General features: G+C 37.7%; 1 protein-coding gene across 1 annotated transcript; it reads right to left on the bottom strand.

Annotated features, from left to right (window-relative positions):
• Positions 1-5,523: 5,523 nt before the first annotated feature.
• ebag9 (estrogen receptor binding site associated antigen 9) lies at positions 5,524-13,372 on the bottom strand. The gene is made up of 7 exons (XM_041792498.1): positions 13,077-13,372; positions 12,504-12,598; positions 10,432-10,513; positions 10,116-10,271; positions 9,075-9,185; positions 7,154-7,245; positions 5,524-6,089 (listed from the first exon to the last, which is right to left on the bottom strand). The coding sequence occupies exons 2-7, from the start codon at positions 12,584-12,586 to the stop codon at positions 5,972-5,974; spliced, it is 642 nt and encodes a 213-aa protein (XP_041648432.1). The 5' UTR covers positions 12,587-12,598; positions 13,077-13,372; the 3' UTR covers positions 5,524-5,971.
• Positions 13,373-13,628: the final 256 nt, after the last annotated feature.

The following is a 13,628-nucleotide window of genomic DNA, read 5'->3' as shown; positions in this document are numbered from 1 at the left end:
AGCCACTGTAATGTGACCACAATAACTAGACAAAACACTATGATTGCAGGCTCTACTTATATACAGCAATGCTTTTTGCTAATGGTTCACAACTGGAATTGCTAACATGAGGATTTTTCTCTGTTGACACTCAGTTAAGCATGGGAGCAGGCTAGTATTTTCTGAAAGGCAACAATAAACAGTGGCTCTTGAGAGTCTACATACCCCTGTTAAAGTTTGTGATGTGGAAAAATAATGCCAAATTTGCCAACAGTTAATCCATTCACAAATGCAGTCATGATGTCAGGCTGTGCAATTACATAATAGCATAGAAGCCTGATTTATTTTTGCATTAAGTATTTAAAAGGTTTACAAAAATGACTGCAGAGAGGCCTTTAAAGTTTACAATAATGCTGCTATTGCACTTTGCAAAAATAAAACTGTTTTTAAGTATCAAGTTATTTTGAAAGCAGTTCAATAAAAATACCAGGTTTTTATTTGCTAATTAATATTTGTATGTTTTGAGTAGAGAGATACTTCAAACTATCCTTATTGACTGCATTTTCCTTGATTATCAAGCGAGTAGACTCATGACACCATTTTGCAAATCATTATATTGTCCAGTATAATCACAATAGTGCATTATCACCTAATACTTCCGCACTAGATTCACTTGAAAAAAAAAACTTAAATAATTTAAAATAAAATCTAAAAAAATCACTGGTTGCATAAATATGCACACCCTTAGACTAATGCTTTATTTAAAGCACCTTTTGATTTCATAACAGCATTCAGCCTTTTGGGTAAGAGTCTGTCACAGAGCAGCATTCAAGCACGTTGGGGGAAGCATCATTCTTTGGGGCTTTTCTTTTTTTATCTCTGCTGGAACTGGAGTTTGAATGAAAGTGGAGGGAGTTAGGAACTAGAGAGCACAGAGCAACACAGTAGTAGCAGAAAACAGGAAGTGATGCACACTCCCTGTTTCAGTGTCAGCCAGGCCTCAGTGCTGATTGGCTGGTGGTTGTATGACATCAAGCCAGTCAAATAATGTTGTTGGAAGGACATCAGGTCACACTGTAGAGTTAAAACAAAACCAGAGAGGACAAGCCTTGCAGTAGAGCCAAAGCAGCACACATTTGAATTACCGGTAATTGATTTTGGCCAAATATCAGTAAATAAAATTCTAATAAGGATAACTGGCTAAATGCCAAATATCAGCATCAATAACCCAGGTCAGTAATTTGTCTTCCCCTACTAGGACCTATTTCAAATGCCAGTCTATTTTGGCACAAAGCCTTCAGATATCTGCAAGAAAGCTGAAGAAAGAGTGATTTTACCTTTCAATATTAACAAAAACACAAAGCACTAATGTGTATCTTCAAAAGAATGATTTCAGTAGAAGGATATAAAGGTTTTGGCCCAGCCAAGTCAGAGCTCAGACCTGAATCCTGCTGAATGTCTGTGGGTTGACCTGGAGAGGGCTGTGCACAAGAAATGCCCTCATTACCTGACAGATTTTGATCGCTTTCCAAAGGGAGACGGGGCAAATTTGAGAAAGGCTACTCTGACAAGACTCCCAACCAAAAAATAGCCCTGTCATAAAATCCAAAGGTGCTTTAATAAAGTGTTACATCACAAAAATGTGGAATTTTAACAGGGATGTGTAGACAAGAGAAAGAGAAAAGAGAAAAGTGAAAACTCGGCACAAGCATCCATAGAGCAATGCCATCACGCCATGTTTTATGTCATCATCTGTAATCATGCCTCTGTCATGTGTTTTTAAAGCTTCTTTCAGGTAGGACACTCATGACCAGTTACTCACCTCTACAGATATGAATCAAATCATTTTATTAAAAACCTGTGTAGGATTTATACAGCCGGTATACAATCTGCCAAACCTTCTGTTTCAAGAGCGTGTGGACTGTTTGTGCTCAACCAAGACAGCTCTAAAAACATGAAGTCTTAACGCTCGATATGAAAAAAATAAGTGAGAAAACCAGGGCTGTCTGTGATTCCTTTTTGGTGAAACTTAAATGTGCAAAATGACAGAAGAGAACATGCAGCTTTTCTGAGTTAAAAAAAAGAATGAATGAAGAGCATTTGTAAATAAAGTCCCTTAATTGAAACCCTTCCATTACTCATTCATGCAGGTTTTACTTATCAATGAAGTCAATCACTTCATCCGGTATTTAATTCAGCGTTTCATTAGAAGCATCAATGAATTCTCCAAAACAAAAAACACAACATCCAGATCAGAAATTTACCTCCCTCACCTCCACCCAGGTCATTAGTCAGACATTATAGACCTGAGGCCATAATCCATCATGTGTGTTCATTTTAATTTACAAGGTCCTTTCTTCACCTGCCAATGTTTCCATGACAACAGCTTGTCTATTCCCAGTTAGCAAACCCTCCATCAGTGTCTGGTAATATCAGCATAATAATGCAAAACAGGATGCTTGTTCAAAACCGCTGACTTTAACTGTTAGGCTGATCTAACACATGAGAAAGAGACATGGATTTCAGTCTTCTCTTCTTACCAGCTGAGGTACCCGGTCTGAGACTACCCTGTCATCTTAATTCATATTTTATAGCTGCTGTGCCTGCTCAGTGAAGGTATTAACTATTTAAGAGAGAAGTTACATGCCCCTCCATGGAAGAAAAATAAATCAATGCTGCTATAGCTGGATATTTCCCTTCAATATATGAATATGGAAGAGATTTAAGAAGAACCCTATATCGTAAGACATGTTGGCTTTATGAAATCAATATTGGTGTCTTTTATATGTGTGCTGAATGAAGAAATATGCTAGATTTCTACATTTTGAGAAAAAAGAATAGAGTCAAATGAAGGCTGCCGTCTTGCACAAAGCACTCAGGGTTGTGATATTAATAGCTGCAGCATTCCTTTTCCAATGGAGTGACGTCCTTACAGTCTTGATTATTTTATCCCAGGGGCAGTCTTAGTGAAAATTGCACCTTTCTGTTTTTGTGACCCAAAACTTTAGGATTCTCTGCATTAGGATATTAAAATGGCAAGCTCATCTTTTTAATCTAGCTCTAAGTTTGCAATAATTTCATAACCTTTGTCTGTTTTAACATTAGGTATCATCCAACTTAAATAGATTCTAACTTATAGGTTTCTGAATACTTTTATTTGAATCTATTTTTGAAGTTTTTGTTTTTTCCCCATGTTTTACTTACACATTTACACAATAACATTTATTTTATTTTATTACCAATTCCTTGTTTTAATCTTTTATGATTTATACATCGTCTCCGTATTATTTCCTGTCAGTCTGATTCTTGTGAAATGTTTTGAAGGCAGTAAGGAAGAGGCTAATGGATCCTAGTTGAGTGTTTCTCAATTGGTCGGTCAGGTCCCAAAAGTGAGTCACAGAGCTGTCTTCAGTGGACCGAGAATAGATGTAGTTCCAAGCAGATCTACTTGCATATTTTTGACTACATTATAGCCATGATAATAAACAAATTTTGGTTGATATCTTGGGATTTAATTATTTTCTCCTTATCTTGGGCTAACAAAGCTGGTTACCCAATGAGAATGGTTTACTGTAAACAAGCCAAACTTGGTGAAAATTTTTCCAAAGGGGAAAAAGGTTTATACAGTCCTCCTGTGTGATGATTTGTTCAGCAAAGTTCACAGTTTGCAGGTTCTTTGTAACTGTGTTGCTCTTTGATGGTATTATCTGTTCTCGATGGATGGAGTGCGCATCTACCAGCTACACTACGGTAGTTGAGCCTGCAGCAAGTGTTGATAGACGGACTCAAAGCCTGTGAGTCGCTCTGCCCTCCTCTACCTGTTATTTATCCTAACTGCAGAGTGTTTCCGATCAAACCAACGGTAACTCTAACATTGCACTGCACAATTATGACATAAAGGGAAAGAAAATTAGTTAAAAAGTGGCACCAACCTTGCTGGTGTGGGTGGTTGCAATTCAAAATGAATGGGGGGAACTTAAATGCATTAGGTCTTGTGCAGAAAGTGACAGTGATAGCTGCATGTGCTTGTGGTTATGAAGTTGCAGATGTGAACACTTTATACTGGTATATTAGCTACAACCAACTTTTTAGATGAAAACATAGGTATCAAAAGTGCATCCCTTACGCTGGATTTTATGGGAATTTCTCAAGATCTCTTGTAAACAACCAGAATTTACATGTAATCATGGAAAAAGAGTAAAACAGAATGCATGCATGATTCTGTAATAATGTGCTTTTTTAATGTTTTTATTTATTATCTTTAATTATTTTTTTCCAATTAAGGTCAAAATTGTAAATCTTTCCACTGAATACATTTGAATATTTGTTTTTTTTTTAAAATAACTTGGGTTAAAACTTTCTCATTAAGGAGTTGGTGGTGGGTCCTGAGGCTAGTCCAGCTGAGAATAAGTGATCTGGATTGAGGAGAGTATTATCATTAAAGACATGCAAAGAACACTGCAACCATCTGATATCACTACCCAGAGTGCATTGCATAAAATGGCAGCCTAAATTTGCACCTATTCTTTAAATTTCTCCAAAATGTAGCAACCTAGTAACAATGCAAAGCAGATGGATATGCCCGTTTCTGTATTTCTCACTGGTGAATCCATCTTCCAAAGCTCCCATCTGAACCGTTTGGGCCCAGTTAGAAAGTGACAGGCCGTACTTTCAGACGCAGCAGAGTTGTGATGCAAGCAAACAGCGACAAGGGGCTGGTGCATCCATAGATATAATAGTATCTGCGGGTGCATCTATGGTGGAAGAGATTAGTGTGCATGCGTCAGTTTTATCAGAACGTGATGACATTTCTTCATTAAAAGAAGAACAAAGAACAGCAGTGAGTTGTTTTCTTTTCAAAAATGACAGAAGTCGTCTACTGACATGTCTGCAGCCGCCATGGTTTGCGTTCTCTATGGAGTTTATTCTTCGGTAGCGGATACTACATCACGTGTTTTGTTGCTCTGATTGGCCCGTAAAAATATGACAGAGCGTTTATCCAATCACCCTCTGAGGTTTTTTTCAAAGCCTCTGCCCTTTTCAAAACGCTGTCTATCGAAGGTATTCCAGATGGATGTGTGAAACAAATCCATCTGACGTGTCAGGTTAGCAACCGAGTGTTTCTTTGTGCAACACGCATAAAAACAACACTGATGTTAATCCAATAAGATCAATATGTCTTAATATGCAGGGTTCTCCTAAATGGCCTATCAGCAGCCATGTGATTACCATAGGAACCCACAGCTTAAATACAGAGATGGGCTACACTCTAATCTATGGTCATGGACACATAATCGAAATAATACAATCTTCTAATGCTCTTTCCAGTGTACTAAAGGCTGCACAGCACAAGGAGAGAATGAAATCTTAAGCAACATTAAATTAAAAAAAAGATTTCAGACAATGAAAGAAATACAAATAAAAGCACAATAATTAAGCAAAACAAAGATATCACTGGTACACAGTGATGCTCATTAAATTATTTATATTTCTTTGTCATGTGAGCTTATAAATAAGACAAAGAAAAATAATTGTACACCCTAATTGTGTCTCAAAGGTAGCACAGGTACCTGTTTATTTACAGATGTTCTGGGGAAAAAACAAAGAATACTTTCTCAGCTACCTGACAGTCTGAATCAGATCTACATGGGGCCTTCAAACGCTGCAGCTAACCTCTTACGTAAGATGAACCGGATCATGTGAACACAGTTCTTCCCTGCAGACAGGACGACATAGCAAAATGGACAGATAGTACACCAGGTGTGTTTTCTCCTGTAAGAATGATGCACCGTACACTGCTGCAGCTGGAAAACAGACTAATATGGCTGCTGGTGGAAACAGGGTGGAGAATGAGGAGAGTTTGCTAACAGATGAGTAGAGAAGGGTGGTGATCCTGGTCGTTTTGATAACTTTATAGACAGAAAAAAAAAATATTTAAAGTCTTTGTCCCCCTCCCCATCTCTTCTGCTCAACACTGAGCATTTCTAAAATGTTACGAGAGCTTGACTGCAATCTTTTGCTCCTTCTTCATCATCCTCTGAGCCTCTTTCTCCATCTTCTTCCTTTGCTGCTCCATGTACCGCTTTTCTCTTTCAGCCAGCTTCTGTTGTCTGGTGAATAAAAGTAAGACAGGCATACGTTTGCAAAGGATGTAATTACAGCAGGCATCAATGAAGCTATGTCAGCATGGTGTGGGGAAACTAACATCCTACTCCTTGGTCTCAGGTGTTTATGTCAGGGCTACACTGCCACCTGCTGGTCATTGTCTGGACATACAATCCTCAGATAGAAATACAATTTTTATTTAATGTACCTTGGTCAAGAAGCTCCTTAAAAGCCTTCAAGACAGGGCATTGGTTACTGGCTATCAAAATCATGTCTGGAGATAGATTTATATTAAAATCCCCACAGAGTTAAAAAACATTTCCAAAAAATTATAATTAATTTGATTGATACTGAGATCACAATTATTAGACATGATTATTAATTTAATTTAATTGATTTAATAGCCTAAAAAATATGAATTTCAGTGTATAAACTTAAGGTCCTTGCACACCAGATGCAGTTTTTAACTTTTCGTGCAAAGAATTTGCACAAAATATTTATCTTTTGAACCTGCAGAAAGTCAATGTTATCTTCCACACTAGCAGCAAATTAAAATTGAGGTTTTGTGTGCATTCTTTAAAAATGAGACTCTTCAAGGGTGCACACAGTGAATCTGTTTTGCCAGTTGCTGGGTTTTCCCTCTCTTCACCTCACAGATTTGTTCATTCAATAGCTTTAGATCGAGCTAAATGCACATTTTCTCCAGCTGTAAATTGAAATGTTTCATTCACTGTTCACCTAAAATAAGAACATTTATCACGCTAAGGCACAACCCTGCGAGCACACTGTGTACTTTAAAGGAGGGTGAGTGCACTCGAGTCTATCACCGCATGTGGCACAGAAATTGTTTACTTTTGATGTTGTCATGATTATGGGAAGCTAAAAGCATAACTGAAACTCTGTCAATCACCCAACACCTCTACTTGTACATTCATTCGACCAGTTCTAAAATTGGCTAGTGCATTTTAGGCAATGAATGCAAAACTGGAAAGTCCTGATGAACTAGACCTGAAAGTGTACATCTAATTCATGAACTTAATAAATGCAGTGAAGCATTTTTAAAGGTTACCTTAGCACTTCCTCTGCCTCCCAGGCAGCATCAGACTCATCCTCCCAGGCGTTAGTGTCCTCCTGCCAGTTGTCCATTTCTCCAAGTTCACCCTGTACGAAAAAGAGAATTCACTATTCTATTGCAAGTGCTTTAATCTTAAAATTTGGCTGAAACTAAAGGCCTTTGCACAGTGATGTTGTTTTGTCTGAGATTGCTGAATGTTTAAAAGGAATACAATCTCATGATGTGTCATTCATGTTTGCACAGTGACCGTGAAACTTTCTTATGCCATTATTTTCAGGACAGGTTTAATTTCCTACATTTCTTTTGCATTCCTCAAGTCATAGAGGGTTGTTTGACTACTCAGAGCAGCAGCTGCTCCCTTTCTCTCTTTCTCTCCTTCACAGTGAAACTTCACTTTAAACACCATGTCCATTTGGTGGATTTCAACCGTGGAATATTACAGATTAAGGCCAACATTTGTTCTCACAGCCACACAGGGAAGACAGACTGAACTGACACGATGCATTCACTCTCTCTCTCTCCATCTGGCTCTTTAGTACTTGGCAAATAACCTTAATATATGAAGACTCTGTCAGGAGTGGCACTTTCCTTTGCTTTCTTAAAGAAGTGAGAGAATCACAAACCATCTTCTCTGATTAATGATTCAATTTTTTTCTCATACTGCAAGTTTTCACAATGAATATAAAAATAAACACATCAGACTAAGTGTGCAAGCTTTCTGTACTTATTTTTGTCAGATTACTGAGCTAAAAAAAGACATCCAAAAAACAACAACTCAGTGTGCAGCGTGCATAGGTCTAAAAGATTTTATTTTGTGCTTGTCTTCATTATCACACCTCTAGCTCCACAGATAATGCCATATATGACTATACAAAGCTTTACAAAAAGAAAGGGGTTAATGCTCCATTCAGCCTGTTCATGATGTGAATTTTTACTATTATATTGCCTCCCTGTTCTGTTTAAAATGTGTAAAGACATAAACCAAAATGCCAGGCTGGTCTACTGAAAGCCTTAGGGAAGGGAGAAACTAAACCAAATCAACTTTTGTGTGATATGGAGAGCAGGTAAGAACAGGTCAGAGATCAATTTCTGTGTGTTTGGCAGACAATTTTGTTTACATGGACTCTTTTGCGCCTGGATTGTGTTCATTATTATCTGGCATTAAATACTGGAAAAGCAACATACTTTTACTGGCTTGGTGTGAAAACGCAAAAGCCGCATAAATGCAGGATTTAATTGATCTGCATGAAATTTCTGTATTTCCACACCTGTGATTGCTTAAATGTGCAGAAACATAAACAGATAATATAAAGACATGGTTTGATGAGTTTAGTGTGGAACAACTTGACTGGCCCGGCACAGAGCCCTGACCTCAACCCCATCTAGCACCTTCTGGATGGACTGGAACAACTGCAAGCCAGGCCTTCTCGTCCAACATCAGTGCCTGACCTTATAAATGCTCTACAGAATGAATAGGCACAGATTTCCACAGAAACACTCCAAAAACTCGTGGAAAGCCATCCAAGAAAAGATGAAGCTGTTATAGCTGCAGAAGGCGGGGCAACTCCTTATTAAAGTGCATGTATTTGAATACAATGTCATTACAGTCCCTGTTGGTGTAATGGCCTGACGGCCAAATACTTTTGTCCATATAGTATCCAACTATTCATCTATTTGTTTGTTTTTAGGTTAAAAGACTTGATAATAACATAACTGTCTTAATATACATCTTGTTTAAAATTCATTGATATATCTTAAAAACTCAGTATACTGCCCAGCTCCAGTATCATTCAATAGATGGAAATGTGTTTCAGTAAAGCTGCATTACATAGGTACCCCTCTACAGAATAAAATGTGAATGTGTGAGTCATAGAAAACTCCTTGACGTTCAAGATGGTACAAAACATAAACTCACTGAAGGTGGACTGAAGGCCATCATATCCTGAGAGGCTGCCAGTCTGCTGGAGAAACCTGCTGAGCCATCAGGCACCGGGTAGTTCAAAGGCTCTCTCTTCTTCAGCACTATCTGCAACATGGAAACCACAGAGACTGAGGTGTACACTTTCAACTGAGTCACTTTATGATGAAATGCAATCACATTACATCTGAGTATAATAAGACAAAACTCAAGCAAGAAGTCATGCTTATTGTGCTGATGTTTGTTTTCATCATGCTCTCCTGCATAAATAAAAATATTCAGTTATTCAATGTACATTTCTATTACCCTGGAAGTCAAAGGTGAGGACAGAAACATCAAAACATCTGATTCAGTTTACCTGCTAGTAGAAATTGTTACAAAAATACAGTCATTTTGCTAAGTTGTAAACATTCATTTTATCAAGGCACATAACCAGACTGAATATTATTGTATCTTTTCTGTCTATTTTAAAGAGAAATCACACAAAGCGTTTGTCTAGTTGTGCCCAAATATTTGAAGCAGTTATCTGTTTTCCAGTTTCTGTTGGAAAACATTCCTACAATTACAGCAACCTCTTTCTTTTACATCAGTTGTGCATGTATGATTGCATTTACTGTCCTTTAACTAGAAATCAAAGCCATGAAATTGCATTTTGTCACAGAGCAAGTAGCTTTTCTTGACTAACAGCTTGAGAGAGTGGCTGCACAAATCTGGGCAACAAAACTGGTCATAACATGTCTCCAAATCTACAAGGCCCACAACCACAGCTAAGGAACTTCCTGGCAGAAGAACTGAATTGCTGAATCTTAACATGAATTCTACTCTTTTTTGGGCAAACACACGAAGAGGTAGTATCAGGGCTGAAAAGGATGATATCAAAACGACATAAATATTCTGTACATGTCTAAATACATGTTTAATGCAAAAAAAATCATTTTAACTTTTTAACTATAAAACACAACCTGAATGACAAGTAGTAAAGTTGTAAACTAAGCTTTTTGGTTAACGCTGGAACAGCTTAACTGTCTGCAAACATACCTTCTGTGTTTTCCTGATGGTGGGAGCCATATCTTTAAAGTAGTCAGGCTCTTCATCTACCTCGTTGGGTGAAGGGGAAACATTTCCATTTCCTCCTTCAATCTTAATACTTGTAGGGGCCTCTTCATCCCAAGAGCTCCATTCCTCAATCTCAGGCTGTGAAGACAACACAGTGAAGTTTGAGAATTTGCCTAAATAGCTCATTCATTCAACTTTGTGATTAAGGTCAAATCATTAAAAATGTATCTATCTTTTCTGAACACTATAAGCAAGACCTGTTCTCAGAGCTAATGTTGATATCAGAGGCAACACAAACCTGTTTTGGTACCGATGATGAAAAGTCCACTGTTGTTGGGAGCGTGATTTGATCCCCACTGAGCTTGCGGCCCCTTCCGCTCCTAGAGAGGAATGTAAAAAACAGTCAGAAGGATCTTTTTACATGTAGTAATACCCAACATTTGATACAACATTGTTGTGAAACACACAGGCCATTTTTCTTTGTTGTAGATGGACTGATCTGTTGATAGAGATGTAATTTTCTTAAGGCATAGCAGAGGCAGAGATATCCATTTTAATCTTTTATTTAGTCAGGGAGATCTTTTTAACATACAACCTCTGGTCTTCTATCAAACCTTTGTCTGCCCAACTTAAAAAAAAACAAAAAAACAAAAAAACAAAAAACAAAATACGTACAAACCTCCAAGTCCAAAAAAGCTGTGACATTGTGGAAAATGTGTATAAAAACAGATTTTCAAATCTTTTTCAACCTACATTCAACTGAATACAGTGTAAAGACATGGTCAACTGGGGTATTTTGGAAATACACACATTCTAAATTTGATGGCTGCTAAATGTATACCAAAATAGTTGGGACAGGGGCCTGTTTACCACAGTATTACATCATCTTTTCATCATCTAACAACACTCTGTAAGTGTCTGGAGAATGAAGATTCTAATTGTTGAAGTATCAAAAGGGAAATTTTGTTCTAAATCTTGCTTGATGGAAATCTGAAACTGTTTAAAGATGCTGGGTTTTCTATTGTGGTACTCTGTTCCTCGTGATGTGCCATACGTTTTCAACAGAAAACAGGTCAGGTCTGGACTGCATGAAGGCCAGTCTAGCACCTACACTCTTTCATTGTGAAGCCATGCTGTTGTAGCTGGTGCAGAATGTAGTTTGGCATTGTGTTGGTGAAATAAGCAGGGACTTCCCTTATTAATAATGTTTCCTTCTCAGATGTGCATGTTACCCATGCCATGGGCACTAACACACCCCCACACCATTACAGATGATGACTTTAGAACTTTGTTTTAATAAAAATTTGGATGGTTCTTTTCCTCTTTTGCCCAGAGGAATTCTGGAATTGTCAGACCAAAGCACACTTTTTCTCTTCAGGTCAGCCCAACTCAGATGAGCACAGGCCCAGAGAAGTCTGCAGCGCTTCTAGATGTTGTTGGTAAATGGATTTTGCTTTGCATCGTAGAGTCTTATTTTACATCTGTAGATGCAGCAATGTACTGTGTTAACAGGCAAAGGTTTCCCAGAGTGTCACAGAGCCTACGCTGTACTAACCATAAAGGAATAATGCTGTTTTTAAATAACTCGCCACCTGGGGGATCAAAGGTCACAGGTATTCAATGCTATTTTTTTTTTTTACCTTGCCTCTTACATGCAAAGACTTCTTCAGATTCTTTGAATCTTTTGTTAATATTACGGACTGCAGATGGTAAAATCCACAAACTTCTTGCAATTGCACATTAGGGAATGCTGCCCATAAATGCTGGACTATTTGCCCATGTAATCTTAAAATGCAAAGAACCTTAGGCTATCACTGCTTATGAATGACTGAACCTTTTAAACCCAATCATGGCCTATCACCTGTTACCATTTGACCTTATAACCTGTGGCACGGTCAAGTGTTTTTTGAGCATTTAATAACCTTCCAGTCTTTTCTTGCCCCTGTTCAAACCTTCTGGGAACATGTTGCAAGCATCAATTACAAAATGTGCGTACATTGAAAAAAATAAAGTCTATCAAATTAACTTTACATGTATCATCTTGAAAATAATTTGGAAATCACTGTATTTTTTAATTCACATTTTGCTTAACGACCTGAAGTTGAGGTTTATAAATCTGCAGGCATAGATCAACAATTGTGTTTATTTCACCAACAAAATATATATGTGGTTGTGTTTGACAACAAAAATAATCTAGAAGTTGTAAGCCTCTCAAGAATGTGTAAAAAGTGTCCAATATTAATCCTCAAATCATGCCTTTTCCTCAGATGCATTTTCTGATGCAATGAAAACGATTCCTTTTTTAATTACACTAATATTGACCTGGGTTACTTTGCGTTGGAGTTTTATTTTGTGTTAAGCTGTACTCACCTGCATATCAACCTTTTGAAGAAGGAAAGCAGACTGGCTAAACATGTGCAAATCTTGAAAAGACGGAACTGAGTGATGGCCATGGTGATTTTGGGCTAGTGGGAAAGGAAAGAGACAGTTTAAGCATTAGCATTTACAGTTAAGCAGATGTGTTTTTGCTTTGCTTAGATCACCATGATGTAAACCTTCAATCATGCAGCGAGGTTATGAATTACACCGTGTCTTCAAAATGAAAAATGTCCTTGCGCATGCAAAGATATAATATTCACAAGAGTCATATAATTATTTTTAAGCTGAAGAGTCGTGCCACCGCGATTCATTTTATGCCACCTCATTTGAAACTGAAGGTAACACGCCAATGTTGACATTTTATGCAAATTATGTAACTAAACAGCAATGGTTGCAACCACATTGACATATTTATACGGTACGCAATTTTCAACAGTGGACAAAACATCAAGCTACGGTACTACAACACAAGTCCGGCGATTATTTATTCTAATATAACGCAGTGTATGTATTTAACATAAAAACAATTGGTGTCTTTTTGTTAACATAACAAGAGATTCTCACCTTGCAAAATGTCAATAGACCGAATGCAAAGCGGCCGCTTTCTTCTTGGTTGGCAGATGAGACAGGTTCATTTATTTGCTAACCGCTGCTTGCTAGCTTAGCCCACAAGAAAACATGATATTTCTGAAACCTTTGAATGTAAGTCTACGACGACACATTTGCAGCCACAAATTATTTCGTTGTCATGTCAAAACCAAGCATGTTACAGCTGTTCAACCCGGTGAGGCTTCATGACCAAACTCCTAAATTTGTGTCGTCTCTCATCTCTGTCCCATGGCTGCCATCTTTGAACTGGGAGGAGCAGGAACAGGGAAGTACAGCATGGCATGCCTCATTCAGGTACCGTCGGAAATAGGGCAGTATAAATCCTTGTTAATACCATCGGTTAACATTATTCACCAAATCCTTTATGTAAACTATTGGATAATAAATATTTCACAAAATTAATATTAAATTGACTATCTAAATAAATCAGTAAGAGCGGAAAAATGCATCATAATAACGGACAAGGTGCTGTTTTGGGGATGCCCCCCTACACACTCTGTTAATCAG

Source organism: Cheilinus undulatus, linkage group 8 (genome assembly GCF_018320785.1).
Source record: "Cheilinus undulatus linkage group 8, ASM1832078v1, whole genome shotgun sequence".
Taxonomy (NCBI): Eukaryota; Metazoa; Chordata; class Actinopteri; order Labriformes; family Labridae; genus Cheilinus; species Cheilinus undulatus.
Note: the sequence above shows the minus strand (reverse complement) of the source record. Positions and strands in the feature narration are given on the sequence as shown.

Excerpts from the sequence above, each read along its gene's own strand:
- ebag9 (XM_041792498.1), bottom strand. The coding sequence starts at position 12,586 with ATGGCCATCACTCAGTTCCGTCTTTTCAAGATTTGCACATGTTTAGCC. Across the intron at positions 10,272-10,431 it reads CATCATCGGTACCAAAACAG|CCTGAGATTGAGGAATGGAG; the intron begins GTTTGTGTTGCC and ends TTGTCTTCACAG. Across the intron at positions 7,246-9,074 it reads TGGCCTTCAGTCCACCTTCA|GGTGAACTTGGAGAAATGGA; the intron begins GTGAGTTTATGT and ends TTTTTCGTACAG.